Here is a 25,694-nt window from a genome sequence, read left to right on the forward strand (position 1 = left end):
GAATTAAATAAAAGCTTTTATAGCCTTATCAGATGCCATAGAGTATGATGGGTCTTCATTTTAAACAGCTATAACTTCAATTATTATCATGTGCCTAAGGTTTTATTGGAAACTGCCCAAAATTAGGTAAATTTTGGTCTCACCAAGGCAAAACTATTGCCACTCAGCCTACATTTGTTCGTTTAGAATGAATGTCAAATTCCAGGGTTTGACTTTAAAAGTAGGGGGTGGGGAAGACAATCCAGAGAATAAAAGAATAAGGGTAGGGTGTGCCACGGTGGCTCAGTAGCAGAGTTCTTGCCTGCCATATCAGAGACCTGGGTTCGATTCTAGTCCTCACCCTGTTCATTGCCCAAGTGTTGTTCATCGCCCAAGCCCTGTTCTTTGCCCTTGCCCTGTTCATCGTCCTAGCCCTGATTATGGCCCTAGCTCTGATGATCGCCCTAGCCCAGATGATCGCCCTAGCCCTGTTCATCTCCCTAGCCCTGATCATCGCCCTAGCCCTAATCATTGCCCTAGTCATGATCATCTCCCTTATCCTGTTCATCTCCCTCACCACGTTCTTCATTTTAGTTAAAAAAAAAAAACTGAAAAGGGTAAGCAATGGTGGTACTGTGGCAGAGTTCTCACCTGCCATGTGAGGGACCCAGGTTCAATTCCCAGTGCCTGCCCATGCAAAAAATAAAAAGAATAGGTAGCCATCTATGCTAAATTGCTAAGGATGGCATCTCATTTTCAAATATGATTTACTAATTTTATTAAGCACTTCAATTTAAGATCACTAGTTCTGAAACAAAGCCCAAAACTATTCTGCAGACCATTTTTTATTACATACCTTAGAGTAGTCTTGTCACTAGACAAGTGAAGCATAAAAATAGTTCAAATTATACAAATTGATCCTTTTTCAGAAGCATACCTAGACTTACACACAAACCACCCACCAGTACTACCTCAAAGCAATAAGAATAAAGTTAAGCATTTTTAAAGATTTTGGAATGTCTACTAAGGGACATCGTTAATCACTTGATTCTACACAGGTAAATAACCTTATTATAACAATAGAACAAATATGTGGCAATCCCAAGAACAATACCTTAAATACTTAACATGATAGTTCATTTATAATCATACTTTAACACTCAAGCATTTCCCAATTCTATTGTCTCCTGCAACAATAAAGGGCCACTATGTAACAATGGTACTACTGCAGGGTTGGAAGGAAAGGGGATAGCCAGGATGAAAAATACTAAAACCTGTGAAAACACTACTATATTCAAATTCCCATCAGCCAAAGTGAAATCACCAAGAAGTGAAACTGGCATACTTTCAAAAGACTTGCTGGTTGATTGGGTAACTAAAAAAGAACAGAAAAACTATGGAATACAGCCTATACACACACGTTTCCCATCCCCCTTATTTGGTAAATTATCAAAAATAACTTGATAATTTTGATAATTATCAAATTTAGCATTGCTAAATTTGTGTGATTCTTTCCACATTAGAATAAAATGCTTTCCGGTTATCACTTCATGCTTAAATATAATATAATACAATTATGAGCATGTATTTTAATAGTTTTGATATAAGCATGCTACCATTCTACATGACAGTCTTCAATATCACTAAAGTGCTATAGAGTAAAACTCCTACTGCTTGTAAACGCCTTTAATGCTGATGAACTAAGCTTTGCTTCATTTTCCACTAAGCAAATAGATGTATAAGGGAACAGTCTATTTTGTGTATAATAATAGTCAGTTCATAATCCTTTTCAATACATTACATCATCCTCACAAAACAGAAAATTATTGGACAACTGCCCAATCTGCCCTGTTTTTTAACCTTCTCTCCAACACCTTATTTTTCAAGAACTTTTGTTGATTCCATTCATTTTCTAAACTGTCAGCACATGTCCAACTATTCCCTCCATCCTCAAAAAACAAACAAGCAACTCTCTCTTGAAATTAATGGTGTATATTCTGAATGTTTAATTATCAACACAAACATAGAGGTGAATGGATTTTTCATTTGTATCTGAAATAATGCAAAATATGCACTACATTTGTATATACAAAAAAAAAATTGAAAAAGATGTAGGATTCCAAGTGTGCAATACAAAATGGTTCTAAAATTTAACATTAAAGGAAAATCTCAATATAGTGAACTGGAAAATAAGTAAAAAATTGTCATAAATATTTTATTTTAAAAAATTACAATTGTCATCATTCAAATTCTGGATAGTGACCACTTTTAGGATTCTTAACTAAAAAGAAAGAGAAAATAATTAGAACAGTGTCATGGTCAGGTTCATATGTCAACTTGGTCAAGTGGTGGTACCTGTTTGTCTGGTTGGGCAAGTGCTGGCTTGTCTGCTGCAATGAGGACATTTCATAGAATTAAATCATGATCATATCAGCTGCATCCATAGCTGATTCCATTCGTAATCAGCCAAAAGGGAGTGTTTTCTGCATTGAGTGATGCTTAATCTAATCACTGAAAGCCTTTTAAGGAGGATTCAGAAGAGACAGGCTCTTTTCCTGCTTTGGTTGGCGAGCCTCTCCTGTGGAATTGGTCCAGACCCTCCATTGGAATCATCAACCTCACAGCCTGCCCTGTGGATTTTGGACTCTGTGCTCCTGCAGTCATGTGAGACATTTTTATAAATTTTATATTTGCAAGTGTTCCCTGTTGATTCTGTTTCTCTAGAGAACCCTAACTAATACATCTTGGTACCAGGAGTGGTTCTTAAGAAACAAAATGTTAAAAATGGGCTTTTATGAATGGTTTTATACTCTGACTGGACTCAAAGGCACTAAGGACTCTGATTCCCATAATCACAATGACACTCCCAATCCATGGAATGAGTTGGCAAAAGAGATAGTCAAAATATCACCATTCGATTCTCCTAATGCTTCGCTTGTACGAAGCCAGGCTCTGAGGGATAATGTTTTTGACACCTTTACAGAGTTTTGTGGAAATAAGAGGTATAGAGAGGTTGGCTGGATGGTTGTTAGATACACTGGCTGCATTAAAGAGTGAAAGGGATGAGCTTAAGGCTTCAAACGAGAAGCTTAAGCACCATCTGACAGATGTGGACGTTTCTATGAGTATCCTGAAGGAAAATCTTATTTCCTATAGCCAGAGACTTGCAGATTCAGAATCTTATTGTTAGAGTAGCAACTTTACAACATAAACTGAAATCTCAACATTGCATGGTGTGTGCTGTTAAAGTGAAGGCATTGATTGGAAAGGAGTGGGACCCAGAAAAATGGGATGGTGACATATGGATTGATAATGATGTTGGGGGTGAGGTTGAAAACCTAGGTCACACTGAGTCTTCTCTAGATAACCCTGTAATAGTTTTCCCTGAGGACATAACTGCCCCACCTCCAACCTGCCTTGAGGAATTGGTCACCCACCTTCTTCCTGAAGGGATTAGCCCTGGGTGATTAATCCTGTCTCACCAGATGAAACTGCAAATGAACGCCCTAAAGCAAATGGCTTGGAAGATATTTCTAATTCTTTTCATGATCCACCTCCACCACATCTCATTTCTTCCAGACCTATAACTAAACTAAAGTCCCACAGGCCCCTAAAGGTGACATACAAAGTATCACACATGAGGAGGTACATTATACTCCAAAAGAACTGTGTGAGTTTTCCAATTTATATAGACAGAAATCAGGGGAATATGTGTGGCAATGGACTTTAAGGGTGTGGGATAATGATGGGAGGAATATAAGGCTGGGTCAGGTGGAATTTTTTGATACGGGCCCACTAAGCAGAGACTCTGCATTCAATGTTATAGCTCAAGGGGTTAGAAAAGGTATTAACAGTTTGCTTGGATGGTTGGTTGAAACATGGATCAAAAGGTGGCCGACATTACCTGAGGTTAAATGCCAGAACTGCCCTGGTATAATGTAGATGAAGGGATCCAGAGGCTTAGAGAGATTGGAATGTTAGAATGGATTTATCATGCAAAGCCTGCTCTTACACCCCAGGAATGTCTGGAGGATGTACCTTTTACCAGAACAGTGACAAATAAATTTGTGAGACTAGCACCATCATCCCTGAAGAGCTCTGTGGTTGCATTTCTCTGTAGGCCAGATATTACCGTAGGAACTGCTGTCACTGAGCTGGAATCCTCAAACACAATGGGGATGATGGGATCCTGAGTTGGTAGAAGCCAGGTGGCAGCACTTAATCGACAAAGGCAGGGTAGACGTGGCTATTATAATAGACAGCAAACTCAAAGCAGGCATCAAAATTATATGACTCACAGAGATTTGTGGCATTGGATAGTAAATCATGGGGTACCTAGAAATGCAATAAAAGGGCAGTCTACTAAATTCTTGTTCAGGCTCTATAAACTTTAAAAGAGTTCTAGGTCAAGTGACCAGAAGTCTAACCTGAATTACAAAATCTCAGAGTCATGGCCCCTTAATCAATTTCCAGACTTGAGACAGTTTACAGACCCAGGGCCCCTTTAATGAAGGGGAGGCCAGGTCCCTTTAGGGGAGAACCCTGTTACACTGCCACAGATTTATACTGTTAATCTTCCTCCAAGCCTTCCCCAAGGAGACCAATGGCCTTTTACCAGGGTAACTGTGCACTGGGTAAAAGGAAATGATCAGATATTTTGGGGATTATTAGTCACTGGTTCAGAAGTAACATTAATTCCAGGGAACCCAAAACATCACTCTGGTCCACCAGTGAGAGTGGGGGCTTATGGAGAAAAGGTGATCAATGGAGTTTTAGCTCAGGTCCATCTCACAGTGGGTCCTGTGGGCCCCTGGACCCATTCTGTAGTTATTTCCCCAGTTTCAGAATGTATAATTGGGATAGATATACTGAGCCACTGGCAGAATCCCCACATTGGCTCTCTAACTCATGCAGTGAGGGATATTATGGTGGGAAAGGCCAAGTGGAAGCCACTACAACTGCCCCTACTGGATAAAATAGTAAATCGGAAACACTACTGGATTCCTGGAGGGATTGCAGAGATTACTGCCACTTTTAAGGACTTGAAGGATGCAGGGGTGGTGATTCCCACCACATCCCCATTCAACTCTCCTATTTGGCCTATGCAGAAAACCGATGGGTCTCAGAGGATGACAGGGGATTATCATAAGCTCAACCAGGTGGTAACTCCAACTGCAGCTGCTGTTCCAGATGTGGTATCATTGTTTGAGCAAATCAATACATCCCCTGGTACCTGGTATGCAGCTATTGATCTGGCAAATGCTTTTTTTTCAATAGCTATTAGTAAGGACCACCAGAAACAGTTTGCTTTCAGCTGACAAGGTCAGCAATATACTTTCACTGTCCTACCTCAGGAATATATGGACTCTCCAGCCCTATGTCATAATCTTGTCTGTAGGGACCTTGATCATTTCTCCCTTCCACAAGACATCACACTGGTTCATTATATTGATGATATCATGTTGATTGGACCTAGTGAGCAAGAAGTAGTAACTACTCTAGACTTATTAGCAAAGCATTTGCGTGTCAGAGGATGGGAGATAAATCCAACAAAAATATAGGGGCCTTCCACTTCAGTGAAATTTCTAGGTGTCCAGTGGTGTGGGGCATGTTGAGATATCCCTTCTAAGGTAAAGGATAAGTTGCTGCATCTGGCCCCTCCTACAACCAAAAAACAGACACAACACCTAGTTGGTCTTTTTGGGTTTTGGCGACAACATATTCCTTATTTGGGTGTGCTACTCCAGCCCATTTATCGAGTGACCAGAAAAACTGCTAATTTTGAGTGGGGACCTGAACAAGAGGAGGCTCTACGACAGGTCCAGGCTGCTGTACAAGCTGCTCTGCCACTTGGGCCATATGATCCAGCAGATCCAATGGTGCTGGAAGTGTCAGTGGAAATAGAGATGCTGTCTGGAGCTTTTGGAAGGCTCCTACAGGAGAATCACAACATAGATCCTTAGGATTTTGGAGCAAAGCCTTACCATCTGCTGCAGATAACTACTCTCCCTTTGAGAAACAGCTTTTGGCCTGCTACTGGGCCTTAGTAGAGACTGAACGCTTAACCACAGGGCACCAAGTTACCATGAGACCTGCCTATCATGAGCTGGGTGTTGTCTGACCCACCAAGCCATAAAGTTGGGTGTGCAGCAGTACTCTATTGTAAAATGGAAATGGTATATACAAGATAGGGCCAGAGCAGGTCCTGAAGGCACAAGTAAGTTACATGAAGAAGTGGCCCAAATACCCATGGTCTCCACTCCTGCCACATTACCTTCTCTTTCCCAGACCAGAACTATGGTCTCCTGGGGAGTTCCTTACAACTGAATTGACTGAGGAAGAGAAAACTCAGGCCTGGTTTAAAGATGGTTCAGCACAATATGCAGGTACTACCCGAAAGTGGATAGCTGCAGCACTACAATCCCTTTCTGGGGTGTCCTTGAAGGACAGTGGTGAGGGGGAAATACTCTCAGTGGGCAGAACTTAGAGCAGTGCACCTGGTTGTTCATTTTGCTTGGAAGGAAAACTGGCCAGAGGTGTGTTTGTATACTGACTCATGGGCTGTTGCTAATGGTTTGGCTGGATGGTCAGAGACTTGGAAAGACCATAATTGGAAAATTGGTGACAAAGAGATCTGGGGAAGAAGTATGTGGACAGACCTTTCTGAGTGGGTTAAAAACATGAAGATATTTGTGTCCCATGTGAATGCGCACCAGAGGGTGACTTCAGCAGAGGAAGGTTTTAATAATCAAGTGGATAAGATGACCTGTTCTGTGGATACCAGTCAGCCTCTTTCCCCAGCAACTCCTGTCATTGCCCAATGGGCTTATCAACAAAGTGGTCATGGTGGTAGGGATGGAGGTTATGCCTGGGCTCAGCAACATGGACCTCTACTCACCAAGGTTGACTTGGCTACAGCCACTGCTGAGTGCCCAATCTTCCAGCACCAGAGACCCACATTCAGCCCCCAGTATGGCACCATCCCCCAAGGTGACCAGCCAGCTACATGGTGGCAGGTTGATTACATTGGACCACTCCCTTCATGAAAAGGGCAGTGATTTGTTCTAACTGGAATAGACACATATTCTGGATATGGGTTTGCTTTCCCTGCACACAATGCTTCTGCCAAAACTACCATCCATGGGCTTACAGAATGCCTTATCCATCATTATGGTATTCCACATAGCATTGCTTCTGATCAAGGAACACACTTCACAGCAAATGAAGTATGGGAATGGGCACATGCTCATGGAATTCTCTGGTCTTACCATGTTTCCCATCATCCAGAAGCAGCTGGATTAATAGAATGGTGGAATGGCCTTTTGAAAACTCAATTGCCAACTAGGTGGCAATACCTTGAAAGGTTAGGGTAATGTTCTCCAGGAAGCTGTTTATGCTCTGAATCAGCATCCGCTGCATGGTGCTGTTTCTCCTGTAGCCAGGATTCATGGGTCCAGGAACCAAAGGGTGGAAATGGCAGTGGTACCACTCATTATTACCCCTAGCGATCCACTAGGAAAAATTTTGCTTCCTGTCCCTGCTACCCTGAGCTCTGCTGGTCTACAGGTTTTAGTTCTAAAATGGGGAGTGCTTCCACCAGGAGAAACAACAATTCCACTGAACTGGAATCTAAGACTACCACCTGGTCACTTTGGGTTACTTATGCCACTGGATCAACAAGCCAAGATGGGGATTACACTATTGTCTGGGGTGACTGACCCTATCAGAGGGAAGTAGGACTGCAGCTACATAATGGAGGTAAAGAAGAGTTTTCTTGGAATATAGGAGATCCCCTAGGGCATCTTTTAGCACTACCACGCCCTGTAATTAATATCAATGGAAAACTGCAACAACCCAATCCAGGCAGAACTACCAGTGGCTCTGAAACTTCAGGAATGAAGGTTTGGGTCACCCTACCAGGCAAAGAACCACGGCCAGCTTAAATGCTTGCTGAGGATAAAGGGAACATGGAACGGGTAAAAGAAGTTGGTAGTTATAAATATCAACTTCGACTACATGATCAGTTACAGAAAAGAGGACTGTAATGCTGTTTTGTTCATGTTATGCTATTTAAGTTGTAAGATATCAAGTTTAAGAATGAATATTCCCAAGGATTTACACCCTATTCTGGAGAGATTTAATGTGTTTTCAGTTATATGCAGGAGAGTTGAGTATTGTTAGGTGAAAGAAAAAAATGTGTGTTTTATTGTTTTTCATTTAGAAATTAGGTATGGTTTAAGGTGGTATATATAGCTGCCAAGTTGACAAGGGGTGGACTGTCATGGTCAGGTTCATGTGTCAACTTGGCCAAGTGGTGGTACCTGTTTGTCTGGTTGGGCAAGTGCTGGCTTGTCTGCTGCAATGAGGACATTTCATAGAATTAAATCATGATCATGTCAGCTGCATCCACAGCTGATTCCATTTGTAATCAGCCAAAGGGGAGTGTCTTCTGCAATGAATGATGCCTAATCTAATCACTGAAAGCCTTTTAAGGAGGATTCAGAAGAGACAGGCTCTCTTCCTGCTTCGGTTGGCAAGCCTCTCCTGTGGAGTTGGTCCAGACCCTCCACTGGAATCGTCGGCTTCACAGCCTGCCCTGCAGATTTTGGGCTCTGCGTTTCTGCAGTCATGTGAGACACTTTTATAGATTTTATATTTGCAAGTGCTCCCTGTTGATTCTATTTCTCTAGAGAAACTTAACTAATACACAGAGTCAGCAAAAATTCAAGATGATTAAGAGCATGGAAAAAAATTAAAGGTTAAAATACTCAGAAATAGTCCACATATAAAAGATAAGGCCAATGCACAGAAATAGTTTGCAAATGTGTAAATAATTTTTACACTGAAAATGCTGACTAGCTCCATCTAGCTCAAATAACATCCTTATATTGAAATAAGTAGATATCAAGCTTAAACTAAAATAAAAGGAAATTATATGGAACAAGGAAAACTATTATATCACTAGAAAAACTGATTAAGAAAAATAAACATGTCTCCTGAATGGTCCAGGTGGATATCTTGGCCTCCCCATTTGGTGGCTTGGTAGAGACTCGGATCTTTCAATGATACCTGCAATACTGGAATGCAAACTCTTCCAGATGCTCTCTTTTTCTAAGTCCATTTCCCCCGATCAGAAAATTTCATATTTCCAGAATCATCTATTTATTTCCTGCCCTCTTTCCAACTTCTCTATAAATATATAAGCTAGCATGTAGATAGGATGTTTTCCCTAAATCACTTTCTATTGTCCAACTAGCTGTCCTAACCCAATATTACCTTATACAAGTTAATAAGAGCTTTGAGTGTTATATGTGCTCTGGTACTACTCTGCTTATAGATTTTTCTCAATAAAACTTATTATAGGTGTATGACTCATTGAGAAGGGAAACAATCCACTGGAAGCCTCATACCTGGCAAACTACTGAGTTGGAATGGTCAATAACTAGGTCACTGTACCATGCACAGGCATAAAAGCCCTAGAGAGGGAAAATTACTTGACCAAGCTAGATTGGCTAGAGTCCAAGTAGCCACAGAGTTATGGGACACCATAAACTCAAAGCAGGTGCGATGGCCACATTGTCATAAACCACTGAAGCCCAGAAATGGAAAGATTACTTGTAAACCTGAAGCAGTGGATTTACTATAAAAGAAAAATCTGGAGCAATGAGGTTGTAAGTAGGCAGCATTCTATTCACTTAGAAGAAGGGAAAAGAGGCCAGGTTCAGGGGCCTAGGAAAATTCACAAAAGGATAAATAGAAGTAAACAGGCTAATAACAAAGTCTAAAAGGGACAAGAAATTTTCATGGATGAGCTTCTCTATGGTTGGCCTCTCGGAACAAAAGGGGGAGAAACTTGTGAGCTGATATAAAATTTGGAATAATCTAAAAGGAATTACATAATAGGATAAGCTAAAACAAAGGCTTGAGCTAGAGCCCTGATCCTCCAACCACCCAGAGAGGAAGACCTCAAGGATTCCTAAACTTGCTATATTCTGGAACTTAAAAAGTGTCTTATTTTCCAGGACTGCTATAACCCTGTGTACCACAGACTGATTGGTTTAAACAATAGGAACTCATTGTCTCACAATTTTGGAGGCAAGGAGTCCAAAATCAAGGTGTCAGCAGAGCCATGTTTCTTCTGAAGTCAATAGGGTTCTGGAAATGGCTTGCCAGAAATCTGCATCTGTCACACCTCTCTCTCTCTCCCTCTCTCTCTCTTTCCCTTTCTCTCTCTGCACTGGTTGTCTCTGTCCAAATTTTCCCTCCTTATAAAGACTGAATCAGTTTGGATTGGACTCACACTAATTCAGATGGGTCTCATGTTACTAATGACATCTTCAAAAAGACTATTTACAAATGGTTAGACATTCACAGAACAGGGGTTTAGGATTTGAATATGTCTTTTGGAGGGACACAATATTCAATCCATAACACAAAGTATACAGAAAATAATTATCATAGCAACCTTAGATTGCTGTCTTTAGAAAAGCCTATTTGCAAGATTAGACCTTAGTTGGTATCCTTGTAATGCAAATTTGGAGAGGGTTCCCACCATTCCCAGAACTAATGAGTGGCTCACTGTGCCTAAACTGTTTGTACAAACAACACAGTTTATGATGAATCCCTGTTTTCCTTCTACAAGTCTAGAATCAATAAGTACTAAGAGAAGATGTCTATCAGGTCAAAACCCATAAAAACCTTGGGTACTGTATTAGCTAGTGTTCTCTAGAGAAACAGAATCAGCAGGAGATATCTGTAAATATCAAATTTATAAAAGTGTCTCATGCAACCATGGGGATGTAAGAGCCCAAGATCTGTAGGGCAGGCAGTAAGCTGGTAGTTCCAATGAAGGTCCTCAATGAACTCTCAGGAGAGGCTGGCTGGCTGAAGTAGGAAGAATGATTGTCTCTTCTGAATCCTCCTTAAAAGCCTTCCAGTGATTAGATCAAGCATCACTCATTGCAGAAGACACTTTCCTTAGTTGACTGCAAATGCAGTCAGCTGTGGATACAGCCAATGTGGTCATGATTTGAGTCCATGAAATGTCCTCACAGCAACAGACCAGGCAAGTGCCTGTTGAACCTGACAATCAGGCACCACTATCTGGCCAAGTCGACACATGAACCTGGCCATCACAGGCACTGGCTCTCTAATGAGCTTCCCTGTTAGACAACATTTCATACATATTGAAATGAGCTCCACTAGGAGAGGGTTCTTGGATGACTGTGCCTGGTTTCCTTTGGACTTTGCCCCATGTGCTTTTTTCCTTTGCTGATTTTGCTTTGTATCCTTTTTCTGTAACAAATCACAGCCATGATAAGGACTTGGGTTGAGTCCTGAGTTCTCCCAGCAAATCATCAAAACTGGATGGTCTTGGGAATCCTGACACAGTCAGCGTTAGAATTGGGCTTCACCAGAATGATCCTGACTCAATGAAATATAAAGAAAAGGAATAAGTAAGGCATGGAGATGGGAAATCTTGGGTAGCTTTGGTGTCATCTGTGGTATAAAACAGTAGCTGATCTGCAATCTGTTCTAATTGGTAAAAGTTGCCTCTGGAACTGGTTTGCTGGATCCAAGGGATACTTTTGGTGGCACTAGGTCAACTGAGGAAGGAAAAGTGCAACTTGGCTGATACCTTTGGTTTTTGTTCTCTCTTCCAGGTGGGAGGAGAAAGGGCCTAAAAATCTCAAAGGTAAGCTTTGGATAGGCCAAAGATGATAAAAATTAGTGGAGTTGTTGTCTCTTCCAGGTGGGAGAAAAAAAAAGTTAAATCAATTTCAGGAGAAAAGTTTCAGATAAATTAGAGAAAATAAATGGGGGCAGTAAAGGGTGCTCTTATACCTGCTGACACAGTACCCCTATCCCCATACCTTTCATCTGAGATCTTCCTGTAGCTGTAATGTCAACACTGTAAATACTAAATTTACTGCTAGAATAAAATTGCAATGAGAAAAAAGGGGGAAACTTTTAGATACTTTATATTTTGTGCCTTTTGAATCTGGATATATGATAAAAAGTTGACATAAAATGTTACATGCTTTAATTTATCAATGCTAGAGAGAGCACACCAATCAAGGAAAGTTGCAAACAAAAGTAGGACACAAATTTCTTCTTTTCTGCTGTTGTGGACAACTCAGAATTTAAATTCTTTGAGTACTGAAAATAGAACAAGTCTCTGAACTTGATGAGTTTTAGCTATTGGAGCCTCTAGAAAAAGGGGTACAACATTGTAAAGAGAGGCAATCTCTAAATGGAATTACATTTTTGGAGTTTCTAAAGGCAGTTCTTGATTGCCTGTGAGTTCTTGTAAAATCTGGTTTCTGACCCTTTAGAGAAAGATGATTTTCTGGCCTGATATGCATATTTTTGATTGGGTCAATTTGGACTCTAAGACTGACAAAACAAAAAGGGCTTAGGAGAGCCTCGCTCAACCCTTGGACTGCGTGAAAATAAAATATGATTTAGAGAAAAAGGTCAAACTTTGATTACTGAATAGGACATGATAATGATTTTGCAACAACTGCGAATAAAAAAACCAAAGGCCAGCACCTCAGTAGACAGAGGGACAGGGTGGGGACAGTATGGTGATTGTTTTTCAGAACAAAGGGCCCCTCTCTTCCTGAAGGAGAACTCCCTGTACTGCCTTTCCAAGTTGCTGGGAGTGCTTTGAATTCAAACTGATTGCTGATCAGTTTACCATTACCCCTGGCTGCACTGACTATAAGACTACAAAGGCAGCCTCACCTCTTTTCTGCTCAGAACTCCTTCACATGTCATCTATATTTGTCAGGCAGATGAACTTTTGTGTCACTGACAAGCAAAACCATCTGGACCTGGCTGCCTTCCGGTAGTCCTTCTGAAATCCAGGACTGAACAGGGAACCCTATGTGTGTGCGTGAGCAGGGGCGGGGGTGGGGGGTGGGGTTGACAGGCAAGGTAAGAGGATGCACTGGGGGCCCTGTTAAACTATACTGCTTGACTAATGTATGTGCTGCATGGAAGGGAGGGCCTCTTTTTTTCACATGTGCCCTCTGGAACTGTACTCTTTTGTGTACACAGACTGTGATGACACTCCCTCAGCCCTGGAAGGATTCAACTTAGTTGTCAGAGTTGTGTTGTGCCTGAATTGATGCCTTGGGCCAGGTGAAAAAGGTCAATATGGAAAATTAAGGGGGATGCCTCTTGGCTTTCTAAGATAGACCATTTTAAGGATTATTAGATTTTTTTTAAGATTGCAGGTTGGTCTCACCTGTAGTATGGAATCCTACTGATGATAATTTTTGCTGAAAGATGACTTGGCGAATGGCCAAAAGGGTAGACTATACAAAAGTTAGCATAGCAGACTGCTATCCTTAGAAAGTCCTGCTTTCAAGATTAGCCCTTGATGGTGTCTGGGAACTTATAGTTGGGGAGGGTTCTCATCATTCTCAGAACTAAAAGTGTCCCATGTACTTAAACTGTTTGTACAGACAACGTGATTTATGCTGAACACCTGCTTTCCTTCTCGGAGTCTGGAATTTGGGTATATGCTAAGCAGAGATGCCTGCCTGACCAGTCCCCAATAAAAATTCTAGGCACTGAGTCTCTAATGAACTTCCTTGGTAGATAATATATCACATGTTTTGTCATAATTCATTACCAGAGGAATTGAGTGCATTCTGTGTGACTCCACCGGGAGAGTCCTCTTGGTTTCTTGTGCTTGGTTTCCTCTGGACTTTGCCCTGTGCCTTTTCCTTTTGCTAACTTTGTACCCTTTGGCTATAATAAGTTATAGCCATGATAATGACTATATGCCAAGTCCTGTGAGTTCTCATAGTGATGTGCATTGTCTTGGGAACCCTTGATACACAAGGTCACTATTTTTATACTTTAATTATACTGAGCTTGCTCTTTCTTTCTTGGACTTCATAACTGGTATGGAAGGTCTGGATTCCCAGAATGAGTACACAGACTTGTTGGTTGGGAAACTACCCTATTGGCACCTGGTTGGCCAAATACACAGTAAAGAACTGTCTGAACTGCCAAGATCATTCAATGATATTGTATATACTGGAAGGATAAAAATAAATTACTGTCCTCAAAGAAAATCCAATGCACACAGGGATGCTATGCAATCTATTTGTATGGTTAAAAAGAAAACTGGGCACCTCATAATGGACTATTAGAACTTAAAAAAAACAACAAAAGCCCAACTATAAACCCCAATCTTTGGCATTTTACCAGTATAAACCACTGCCAATATTAACACATGTATACATCCAAGGACTTGGCAAGTTATGCAATATTTGAATTCCTTTCATACATTTTTAATGGGTAGGAACAAAATCTAGAATGATAAGAACTGCTAGCAGGATCCAGACATTCTGTTAACTCATGATATTTGGGCAGTGGTCAGCACTGAGAAAGCACTGCATGTTTTCTAGGGACATGTGATTCAAGATAAGCTTAAATGTAAACATAATACAGGCCCCACAATTCAAATTAATTGTGATTAGGGGATCACTTGGAACACATCAAAAAGAGGCATCTTATATCCTTTGAAGGAAAAAGTACTGGTCCTGAAGCCCCAAACTACAAAGGGCTTTCCTCTATAGATACTGGTGGCATTACATTCTACATCTGGTGATTCTTCAAAGCATCTTTTCAAAGCAACTAATTTTAAATGGAAGCCCCCAGATCTGTTAAATAGGAAAACAGCAAGATCGCTCACTGATACCAGCAATTTTTATAGACAAAACGTCTAGTCCCCCAGGTGGTCCTTTTTCTAACAAGGCCATTGCCCCCAAATAGAAAGTACTCACTGTTATATGTACTACGTATTCTCTATCTCCGCCCAATTCCCCTGTACTTTTGTAAAGGAGTCTGTGAGAGGGGAGTCCCTCTCTGGAGCACTTTCATGGTGAATCTGGCTGTGCTCAGTCCAAGGACACCTCTCTATAGGATAATGATAACTCAGGAGATAGGGTGCCCTCTCCTCCTTCTTAATTTGTAAGGCTTCCTCTATAAAATTTACCTTATGCCTACTATTTGGATCACTAGTAATACACGTTTGATCAACAGTTTACTGAGGAAATTATGAAATCTCCTTTAGAATTTTTAATGACTAGGTAAATTTTCATTTATAGAAGTTCATGCTGATAAAAAATGGAAGTAGACAAAATATTTCATTAGCTTTTTATTTCATAATTAGATAATCTCTTTTTTTAATAGATAATATCTTCCTGAGTACCCAGCTTAGATTATCCTTCCCCTGTAACTCCCTGTCAGATAGGGAATTATATTATTTTCATCTATTACTGTCTAAAATTATCACAATTCATTTATTTTTACTTGTTTATTGCCTGTCTTTCCCACCATAATATAAGTGTTGGAGAAGAAACCTCATCTGTGTTAGCAATAAAACCCCAGTGCCCATAAGAGTATCTGGCATATGAAGGTGATAAAAACTTTTGTTGAATAAATGAGTTTAGTAAATGCATGAACAAGTAAATTTAATAGCTAATCACCTACCAAAAAGAAAACATGGACAAATGCTATTACTTCTCTTCTGTAAAGACATTTTTGTGATTTAAACACCTAAATATTTTGGGGAACCAAAGTCCTAAAAAATAGGATTCTGAAAGAAGTAGGTTGGATGTGCAACTCTTAAAAAAAAAACAACCAAGAAATAGTTTACACTTTCATTTCTGAAAGATGTGTTTCAATAATTAAATGTAAAACATTTAAGAAAAGCAGACAATGTGTATGATATGAAACACTAAATTATTAAGATCTATTTGTGATCAATTAAATATTTGCCACTAACTCCTTTCCTAAGCCAAAATAAATATCTTGATGTTGTAAAGCGCAAAAAAAGTTGTACTTTATTGTAAGCAATACCATGAGTCTGTTCAGGTGGGGTCTCCTTACTTCACTCCCATCCACTCTTTGAAGGTTTGGGAGACTTTTCCAAAGTATTTCAGAAATTCTATTAGGATCTAAGAAGTAACCCAAAATGAAGGTTGATGAATAATATTGTGCCACTGCACTTAATAATCTGAAATTTTTACCATATTTAGCAATATTCAGTCTAAAGTTGTTAAGGGCAATTCTTGAAAAACCTATGAAGCTAATTTCAACTTTTCTCATGTCATATCTCCCATTGTTCTCCTCAACCTAAACTCCTAAAAAACTGAATTACTAGCTTTTCCCTTAGGTTCTTATATTAGGATCTACACTATGCAGATCTAACCCATTTATCTTTCTTAAATCAAATGCTACGTAATTCCCAACCCAACCAGAAATAACTTTTCCTCCTTTCTGATGCAACTTAAACTTTTTTATAGGATGCATTTTCTGCATTATACTGTACTTATTTTTGTACATGTCTTGTCTGCCTTACTTAACAGTTAACACTCTGAGGGGCAAGAATCTGCTATTTGTTATCTTTGTACCCTCCTGTAATATCTAGCACAGGGCCTTGCCCAGGATGAACACTCAGGCCATATTTCCTCATTTGAACAAAATCAAATTGAAATAATCTTCCTCCTAAAGTTAGGGAAAGTAAACATTGTATCAATCAATGTTTACAGGAAAAGCCATTTAAGGGGAATTGATATTCATACTATGAATCTCCTGCTCCTGATGTCCTCTGTTCCCTATCATCTTCCAGTCTGCTATCTCCCTTTCAACCCTTCTCCCATTCTTATACCTTTCCATTATCACTCCCCACTGTGACTTAAAAGGCAGAGAATGGGGGCTGACAGGGGCAGTAACTCACTGTAACAGAAGCAAACCCATTCTTCAGGATTTTTTTGAAGGTTAATGGAAAATAACTGATATTGCCTTTCTGTGGCTTCATAAAGACTAGAGAATCTCTTTAAAATACTTTTTTAAGCCAATGTTTCTGCTTCTTGAGATTCAGCAAATGTCTAAAGAATCTATCATATTAACCAACAACAACTAAATATTCAATATTAAAACAACCTATATCGAAAGATACCACTTGAGTTTCTTCAGGTTGGTAAACAAATTATTGACTTTTTCCTTCAGAGATTTTAAAGCCTACCCTTGAACATATTTCCACTGAAAGACTATAATATATAATAGTGTGCTATGCCCTACCCTGATCTTACCATGAATACGAATATTAGCTTTAATTCTATTTCTATGCAGTTAATTCCATTAAAGTTCAAGATAATTTTAATACGTTTTCTTATACCTTCTCAAATATTCATATTAATAATGTAAAAGAAGAAATGACTACAAATCTACCCCTAATAAGTTTGTAAAGCAATAAGTAAATAAATCAATCTAAAATTCCCTTGAGATGTTAATACCTATAAAACCACCAAGGACCTTTAAAATTGAGTTTTTCAAAAACTCTGGCCATTAATCATTACACTTGTTGTTTAATTCTTCCTAATTTATCTGGACCTAAAATTTAGAAAGATAAAAAATTGGAATGAGGCACAGAAATGCATACTTTAGGTAATTTCCTCTTTTTGTGTGTGGTAATCAAAGTAAAAATTTTACATATTAAACTTTGTATAATTAAGAATAAGTGCCTCATGTACACTGAATTTGAATTCTCAATAATTAAGATCAGTGACTGAAATGAAACATCCATACCATTTATTCTCATTGGATAATAACCTCTTAGTGACAGAAATTGCTGCCTCACAAATACATCTGGCTAAGGTTTATAGGTTCTTGACTGGTTTGAGATCCAATTTGTGAGTCAATCATAATATGCTATCAAACAAACTCACACTCACTATTGAAAACTAAAAGATGTAATTGAATGAATCAAACAACTCAACTATTTATATGTATATGTATAAGAGCACTGAGCAAAAACGAAGGCAAAATTGACTTTTTTTTTAAGAGAGTCATTTTATGTATCTAGGTCATGCCTCTTAATGATAATAACTGACTTAATTCCAAACACAGCTCAATTCCTCCCTATCTGGAAATATCATTGTTCCTGTCAGGAAAAGAAAAGTGGTTTTGTACATCATACTTAGTTCTTAATTTAAATTTCATTAATTTTTTTTACATCCAAATTCTTCTACCTTTCCAAAAATCTAAAGTTTCAAACATTTTCTACTTAAAATTAGTTTCAAAGGTAAAATAGAAATAAATAAAGATAGAAATCAATGAGTTTTATGATACAGAATTTAGATAATGTATTTTTACCACTTAGCTATATAAACTGATTAAGATTAGAAGGTAGAATTTTCTTTTTTAATTTACCTTTCTCCACTCAGACTTCCATGTTGGATGGGTGAAATCTGTGATAAAGATAATATTAAATTTAAATATACTAAATATGCACATAATTATATTTACATTACAAATTTAAAAAAAGAAATAAAAAATACCAAATTAAATCACTTTGAAAAATATTCAAAGCCATTTTTTTAATATGACAGTTTTGTAAGTTTAAGGTCTCAGTAAGAAATTATTCTACCAGCTACAAAGAAGAACTGGTACCATTGTCTATACCTTGGATCACAGAAAAAAGCAAAATTACTATTTGTATTTATAAATGAGGGTAAAGTACATTTAATGCTTTTAGGAAATAAAAGTTAGTTTTAAATTATTTATTAGGCAATTATCTAATCCTGTTAAACATCATTTTTAAAGAGTTTATAATGCATATAATACACTAATATGGTAGTACATTTTTATCATTTATAAATTTTAAAACATATATTAAAAATGCAAGCTCAAAATATGGTTGTCAGGGTGTGTGACAAAAAAATGTTTGACCAGTGGCCTAGAAAGTGTGATTTTATTAATAAACTACCTTTCAGGAAGGTAATAGGTTTGTCCAATAGTATAAATGTTACTTCTAGGTTTTATCACTGAATTTCACCTAATTCAGGTTTCTTTTTATAGAGAGATTGGTTGGTTTTGCCTTTAGCCCATGTGACAAAGACCTAGATGTTCACAAAAATCATTTTCTTTTCTTCTTGGGCATTTTGCTAATCTACATTTCTAAGTCCCCCCTGCAGGGAATGGAATGTGAGCAATAATGACGTGTACCACTTCCAGGCCAAGTCAATGAAAATGACTCAAATTTGGTCCTCCATGCTTTTTTCTCTTTTGATAGTTGGAAGACTATGCCCATGGTGACCCAGGAAGCCTATAAAATGGCAGTTTCCACAAGCCAGGATCCTGGGAAGATTCTGTTCTATAGAACAGAACCCTCTACCACCACAAACCACTGACCTTGAAATTTCCTGGACTATTCAATTGAGGAAATCAATTTCCATCGCATTTGAGGCATTACACATTTTGGTTCTGTATGTCCCAACAGTTAGCCTATGTATTAACTAATATACCACCAGAGTTTTTCATATGGCCTAGGTGATAAATAGAGCAGTAACCCAATAATGATCCAACTGCATATTTACATAGTGCTTTACATTATACAAAGCAGTTCATTTCACACAAATTTTTAGACATTTTTATCATCCCACATTATTTAAGGGTTTTATAGATAATTATATATGGTTTCTGCCACATAGAAATAACATTAGTTATTAACCCTCTTTCTAATTTACAAAGGACTATTACTTTAATAATAACTTTAAAAACAAGTACAAAAACAAGTAGTAACTACTACTTCCAACATGTCATCATTATATATATATATGTATGTATATATGACAGACCTTTTATGTAATGTAATTTAGTGTCCAGTAGTAGGAATTTCTTAAATTTTCTCTTTAATTCTTTTATATTTTAGGCTTCCATCTCCAATAACACAGGATGTTGATAAGGAGGGCTTCCCTATAAATCCCAGAACCAAGAGCACTGAGAGCTTCCCATCTTAGTTAAAAGCCCTCTCGATATTAACAATGTAATAGCTCCACAGCCAAGCAAGGGCACTATAATATCTAGGAGCACTGTGTTAGCAAAAGAAAAGAAATAAATTCATACCACATTAGTTATGGGAGCAGTAATAAAAGAGCACATCTGCCTCACTGATGCACAGTTATTTTTAAAAAGCATTTATGTTACACGTTACTACTTTATCAAAAATCTTTTAGATGTTCTTCCTTCTCTGAAAATTGAAGACCAAGCTGCTTAACCTGGCATTCGAAAGTCTTCACAATCTCACCAATGTGCTTGTGGTAGGCAGCCTCTAAAACAGCTTCCCGTGAACCCAGCCTCCTGGTGTCTATGCCTGTGGTATCCACCCCCTGGAGAGTGGGCTGATCCCAGTGTGACTCCTTCTAATGAACAGCATATGGCAAAAGTAAGACATATTTCTCTCTCTCTTTTTCTGTCACTCATATTCGGAGTATTCTCATGGAGAAGCTTCAGGGACAAGGAAATTATGTCATCAGCTATCAACCAGCCAGGACCTGAGGCCTAACAACAGTTACATGAAAAAATTTGGCAGTGCATCCTTCCCAAGCCACACCCTGAGGTAAGCATGGCCAAGACACACACCTTGATTACATCCTCAAGAGAGACCCGGATGAGGGGACTCTGCTAAGCCATACCTGGATTCCTGACCTACAGATAATGTGAGAAAATTCATGTTTATTGTCTAAGCCACTATGTTTTGAGATAATTTGTTATGCAGAAAAAAATAATATAGTATTTCTTTGTCCCTCATTTGTCTTTTAACCAGATGGATTTCAGGAAATGAGAGAAGAAATAGTGCTTCAAGAAAAGAGAACAAAATATGCAAAAGCTTGAAGGTGACTGTTTTAGTTTCCTAATGCTGCTGGAATGCATTATACCAGAAATGGGGATTACAAAGGGGATTTATTAAGGGGATTATAAAGGTGATTTATTAAGTTACAAGTTTACAGTTTTAAGACCATAAACAATGTCCAAACTAAGGCATCCAGAGAAAGATATCCTGACTCAAGAAAGGCTGATGGAGTAGAACACCTCTGTCAGCTGGGAAGGCACATAGCATGTCTGCTGGTCCTTTGGCTTTTGGCTTCAAACAGCTTTCTCAGGGGTGTTGTGTTTCTGCATCTCCAAACATCTTTGTCTGTGTTAGCTCTGAGCTTTTTCCAAAATGGTTCCCACTAAAGGACTCCAATAAGCAAATTAAGACCTACCTTGAATGGGTGGAGACACATCTACATGGAAATCACCTAATCAAAAAATCCCACCCACCATTAGGTGGGTCACATCTCCATCCAAACAACTTATTCAAAAAGATCCCACCCAAACTATAAGTTTGGCTCCACAAGACTGGACTAGGAAAAAGAACATGGCTTTTCTGAGGTACCCAACAGCCTCAAACCACAGTGGCAGAAAATACGATATATTCTACAAACTGAAAGAAGTTCAGTATAGCTGAAGCTTAAAATATATGTTTGTGCCTATGTGCACATGAAGTCAGATGCAAAGGCCTGGGGTGCTAATGAAAAGTGAAACTGGGATAGAGTCTCTGGCGAGAATCAGAACTGGCAAAGTCTTAAACCATAATTAGGAAGTTGTATTTTAACCTAAGAACAATAAAATCCATTTTAAAAATTAGGAAAAGGACTAATATGAACAGATTTCACTTTTTGAAAGATCACTAGACTGCCATGTGGAGACTGGATTGAAGGCAGTTAATTCTGGCAAGAGAGAGTTTTGGTGGCAACTTGACTTAGGGAACAGTGAGTGAGAAGGGGAAAAAATGGACAGAATTCAGATACTATGAGACAGAAACTGACAGAATGGACAAAAGGAAAGAGGAGTCAACAATGATCCTCCAGTTTTCTAGACTGGGTAGTTAAGTGGATGGGAATGACTGAAGATTGTGACTACTGGGGAAAGGTACAGGTCAGCAAAGAGAGCAGTTAGTTCCTTTTGGGACTAATGAATTCCAGATATTTGTAGTCCATTCAAGTAGATCTATTCAGTATGTTGATGAATAAATAGGTCTGGAAATTAGGTGGTATCTAGGTTAGAGCTAAGATTTTTATATGGCACTGGAAGCTAAGAAGTATAGGAGCATGCCCAGAAGAGTGCAAGGAATGGAAAAAAAGAATCTAGGACAGAACCCAAAGAAATAACAGTAAAGGATAGACAGAACAAGATGAGGCCAAAAAGGAGTACCAGAGAATATAAGGAAAATGAAATAAGTATGCTGTCCCTAAACCCAAGTACAGAGTATACTAAAAAGAAATAAATGTCTTGCCTGCCATGCCGGAGACCCAGGTTTGATTCCTGGTACCTGCCCATGCAAAAAAAGAAGAAACAAAAAGAAATATAATGTGAGGTGCACTGGTCAAATTGGTCAGTTGCTACTAAGGTGTTAAGTGAGATAAAAACAGAAAAGCACATTTCAGAACAGCATCAAGTAGATGCTTTGTGACCTTGGCAAAAGCAGTTTACACACAGAGGTTGGGGAAGAAGTAAGAACAAAGTTAATCGAAGAATTACTATAAGATAATGGTGACAGTAAGTATCAAAATCACCAGTAACAGTGTCTATTATTTTACTTTTAACAGAGCAGGCCAATCAGAATAAATGGTATATTGCACCTTTGTGTAAAGAACCTACCAAATAACAGATGTTTAATTAAAGTAAATACATAAAAAGATAGGGGTACATAAATTTGGATATAAAATCATTAAGAATCACCTGCCCTTAAAATTTATATTTCGGTAGCATACATCTAACTTGTATGTATGGTAAACTCATTCGAACACCATAATTTCATTGAACCTTGAATATGGAATGAGATCTTATTGGTTTGTACAGGTTGATGGGAGTAATCTGGGCAGAAGATAAAAAAGTATTTGCAAAGTCCCCTGGAGGTACTGGGGAAAAAGTTGGAAATATTAAACATGCCTACCTGATATTCTCACAAGCATTGGGGACTGCCAATTTGATGGGCCAGGCCCTCTATTTTGTAGGCTTGCCCTTATGAAACTTACTCCTGCAAAGGATAAGCTAAGCCTACTTATGATTACACCTAAGAGTCAACCCCCACTTCCCCAGAGAACCTCTTTTGTTGCACAGATGTGGCCTCTCTCTCTAAGCCAAATCTACAGGTGAGCTCAGTGTCTTTCCCCCTAGGTGGGTCATGACTCCCAAAGATATAAATTTCCTGGCAATGTGGGACATGTCTCCAGTGGACAAGCCTGCTCTGGCATCATGGGAGTGAGAAAGTCTTTTTAACTGAAAGTGGGTAGAGAAATAAAACAAAATAAAGTTTCAGTGGCTGAGAGATTTCAAATATAGCCATGAAACCATTCTGGAAGTTATTCTTATACAGTATACATACATACTGAAGTTATTCTTATACAGTATATAGATATCTCCTTTCAGTTTCTGGTGTATTAGAGTAACTAGAGGGAAATACCTGAAACTGTTGAAACTGTTGAACTATAATCCAATAGCCTTGATTCTTGAAGATGATTGAATACTTGTAGAGCTTTTAAGGTATGATCGTGTAACTGTGAAAACCTTGTGATTGAGACCTGAGACTCCCTATGTCCAGTGTATGGACAGATAAGTAAAAAAAAAAAAAAAAGAAGAAGAAGAAGAAAGAAAGAAAGGCAAAAATAAATAATAGGGGGAGGGTGGTATGGGAGGTTTTGGGTGTTCTTTTTCACTATTATTTTTACTTTTATTTTTATTTTTTGAATTAATGAAAATTCAAAAATTGTGATGACAAATGCACACTTATATGATAATACTGTGAACCACTGATTGCACAATTTGGATGATTACATGGTATTTGAATATATAATATATCTCAATAAAATTGCATTAAAAAGAATCACCTGGAAGTCTACGTAATGTTTTCAGTAATGAAAATTTTCTTTCTCTTCAGATTCACTTTATTACTTAAATTAACTTTTTCTGTGTTTAACCTGTCACAGATACTAGTCTTCATTCAAGATTTTAGGAAAGAAAAATGCTGGGAAATACAAAACACTAAAGCTATTAACAAAAGGAGAACTCTTAATGCATGCATATAGACAAGCAAAGATATCTTCAGACATGATTTCGGAGCCAGAAGACCTGCATTTGAAATCTAGCTCAACAGTACTGTGTTATGTTGCGTAACTTACTTAACTCTTTTAAAGCCTCAGTTTCTTCATCTTTAAAATGTGGGCACTAATAAGTAATCTTAAAGTGTGGTAAATGGCAACACATATATTCAGATATAAAATGAGTAGCACGTTTTAAATTGTGTTGCTTCCCTTTATCATTGTCTTAAACCAGCTGACTAAACCTACATTTCTGGAAAAATTTAGTTTTGTATCTATCTCAATGCACTTCACATATTCACTGATTTCCTGACTTAATTAAATTTTTTTTCTTTCCTTCAAAACAGTTCTCTTTATATTACGTTTTCCAGGTAGAAGTTGAGGTGGGTCACAATAAAATTAAACAAAAAAAGGGAAGATAAAAACAAGGATGCAAGTTTCATGGCCTCTTTAAAAATGTAGGCAATTGGGTCTTTAGTTCAGCTAAATAGTTACTTTACCTTTTTCTAGCTTTGCTTTCTAATTTCCTATATGCATAAATTCTCAAAGTGAAAACAAGAAGAAAGGACATTAAAGAATATAAAATACTATTAATGAAGTGAGCAACTTGACAACAGTCCTACTGCTAAAACAAGGACAAGTATAATTAATTGTATAGTGTTGGCAACTCTATCTCCTGAAATTTTTGACAACTTTGACTTCTTAACTCTTTTTATCTCTCATCATGACAGTTGCTTGTTTGTGGACTGTTTTCCTCTTCAAAGATAGAAATACATTAATGAATCTGAATAAAGTTTGAAAAAAGAGCTTCTGAACAGACTGTACTACATAAACATGACAGAGATAAAAATAAATTATATTCTAGAGTTTTTTCCCCATAGCATTGTTTCTTAGTACATTTGCATCGGTTTAGAAGAACTAGCAACACAACAGAAAAAGACATAAAATGTTAATATAAAGAAAAGAAATAAAAGTAGTAGTAATAGTAAAAAACAACAACAACAAACAAACCAACAAGCAAACAAAAACAAAAAAAACCCTATAGCTCAGATGCAGCTTCATTCAGTATTTTAACATGATTATTTTACAATTAGGTATTATTGTGCTGTCCATTTTTGAGTTTTTGTATCTAGTCCTGTTGCACAGTCTGTATCCCTTCAGCTTCAATTACCCATTGTCTTACCCTGTTTCTAACTCCTGCTGAACTCTGTTACCAATGACATATTTCAAGTTTATTCTCGAATGTCCGTTCACATCAGTGGGACCATACAGTATTTGTCCTTTAGTTTTTGGCTGGATTCACTCAGCATAATATTCTCTAGGTCCATCCTAATATTACCTTTTAAATATTTTATCCTTCTATGACAAATTTTAATAAAAGTTTATAATATCTCAAATTATTACATTCATTTCAATCTGTTTCTGGATTTCCAATTCAGTGCCAGAGCCAGTAATACAGTGCACTAGTTATTACATTTTTACATCATATATTAATTTTTTTAATTTTTTTTATTAATTAAAAAATTGAACTAACACAACATTTAGAAATCATTCCATTCTACATATACAATCAGTAATTCTTAATATCATCACATAGATGCATATTCATCATTTCTTAGTACATTTGCATCGATTAAGAAAAAGAAATAGAAAGACAACAGAAAAAGAAATAAAACGATAATAGACAGAAAAAATAAAAGAAAGAAAAAAGAAGAAAAAGAAAAAAAAAACTATACCTCAGATGCAGCTTCATTCAGTGTTTTA

At 37.9% G+C, this 25,694-nt stretch overlaps 1 protein-coding gene across 23 annotated transcripts in view; it reads right to left on the bottom strand.

The window, feature by feature from the left end:
- The window catches only part of CCDC7 (coiled-coil domain containing 7), a 394,574-nt gene that overhangs the window by 221,251 nt on the left and 147,629 nt on the right, over positions 1-25,694 (bottom strand). For all 23 annotated transcript variants that reach the window (XR_013172290.1, XR_013172291.1, XR_013172292.1 and 20 more), the window contains one exon: positions 18,217-18,254. Coding sequence is in view for 2 of the 23 variants with exons in the window: in XM_077152126.1 (XP_077008241.1) it covers positions 18,217-18,254 (38 nt within the window). In the remaining 21 variants the exon portion in view is untranslated. The remainder of the gene's footprint in view (positions 1-18,216; positions 18,255-25,694) is intronic.

The sequence above is a fragment of the Tamandua tetradactyla genome, chromosome 1 (genome assembly GCF_023851605.1).
Source record: "Tamandua tetradactyla isolate mTamTet1 chromosome 1, mTamTet1.pri, whole genome shotgun sequence".
Classification (NCBI taxonomy): Eukaryota; Metazoa; Chordata; class Mammalia; order Pilosa; family Myrmecophagidae; genus Tamandua; species Tamandua tetradactyla.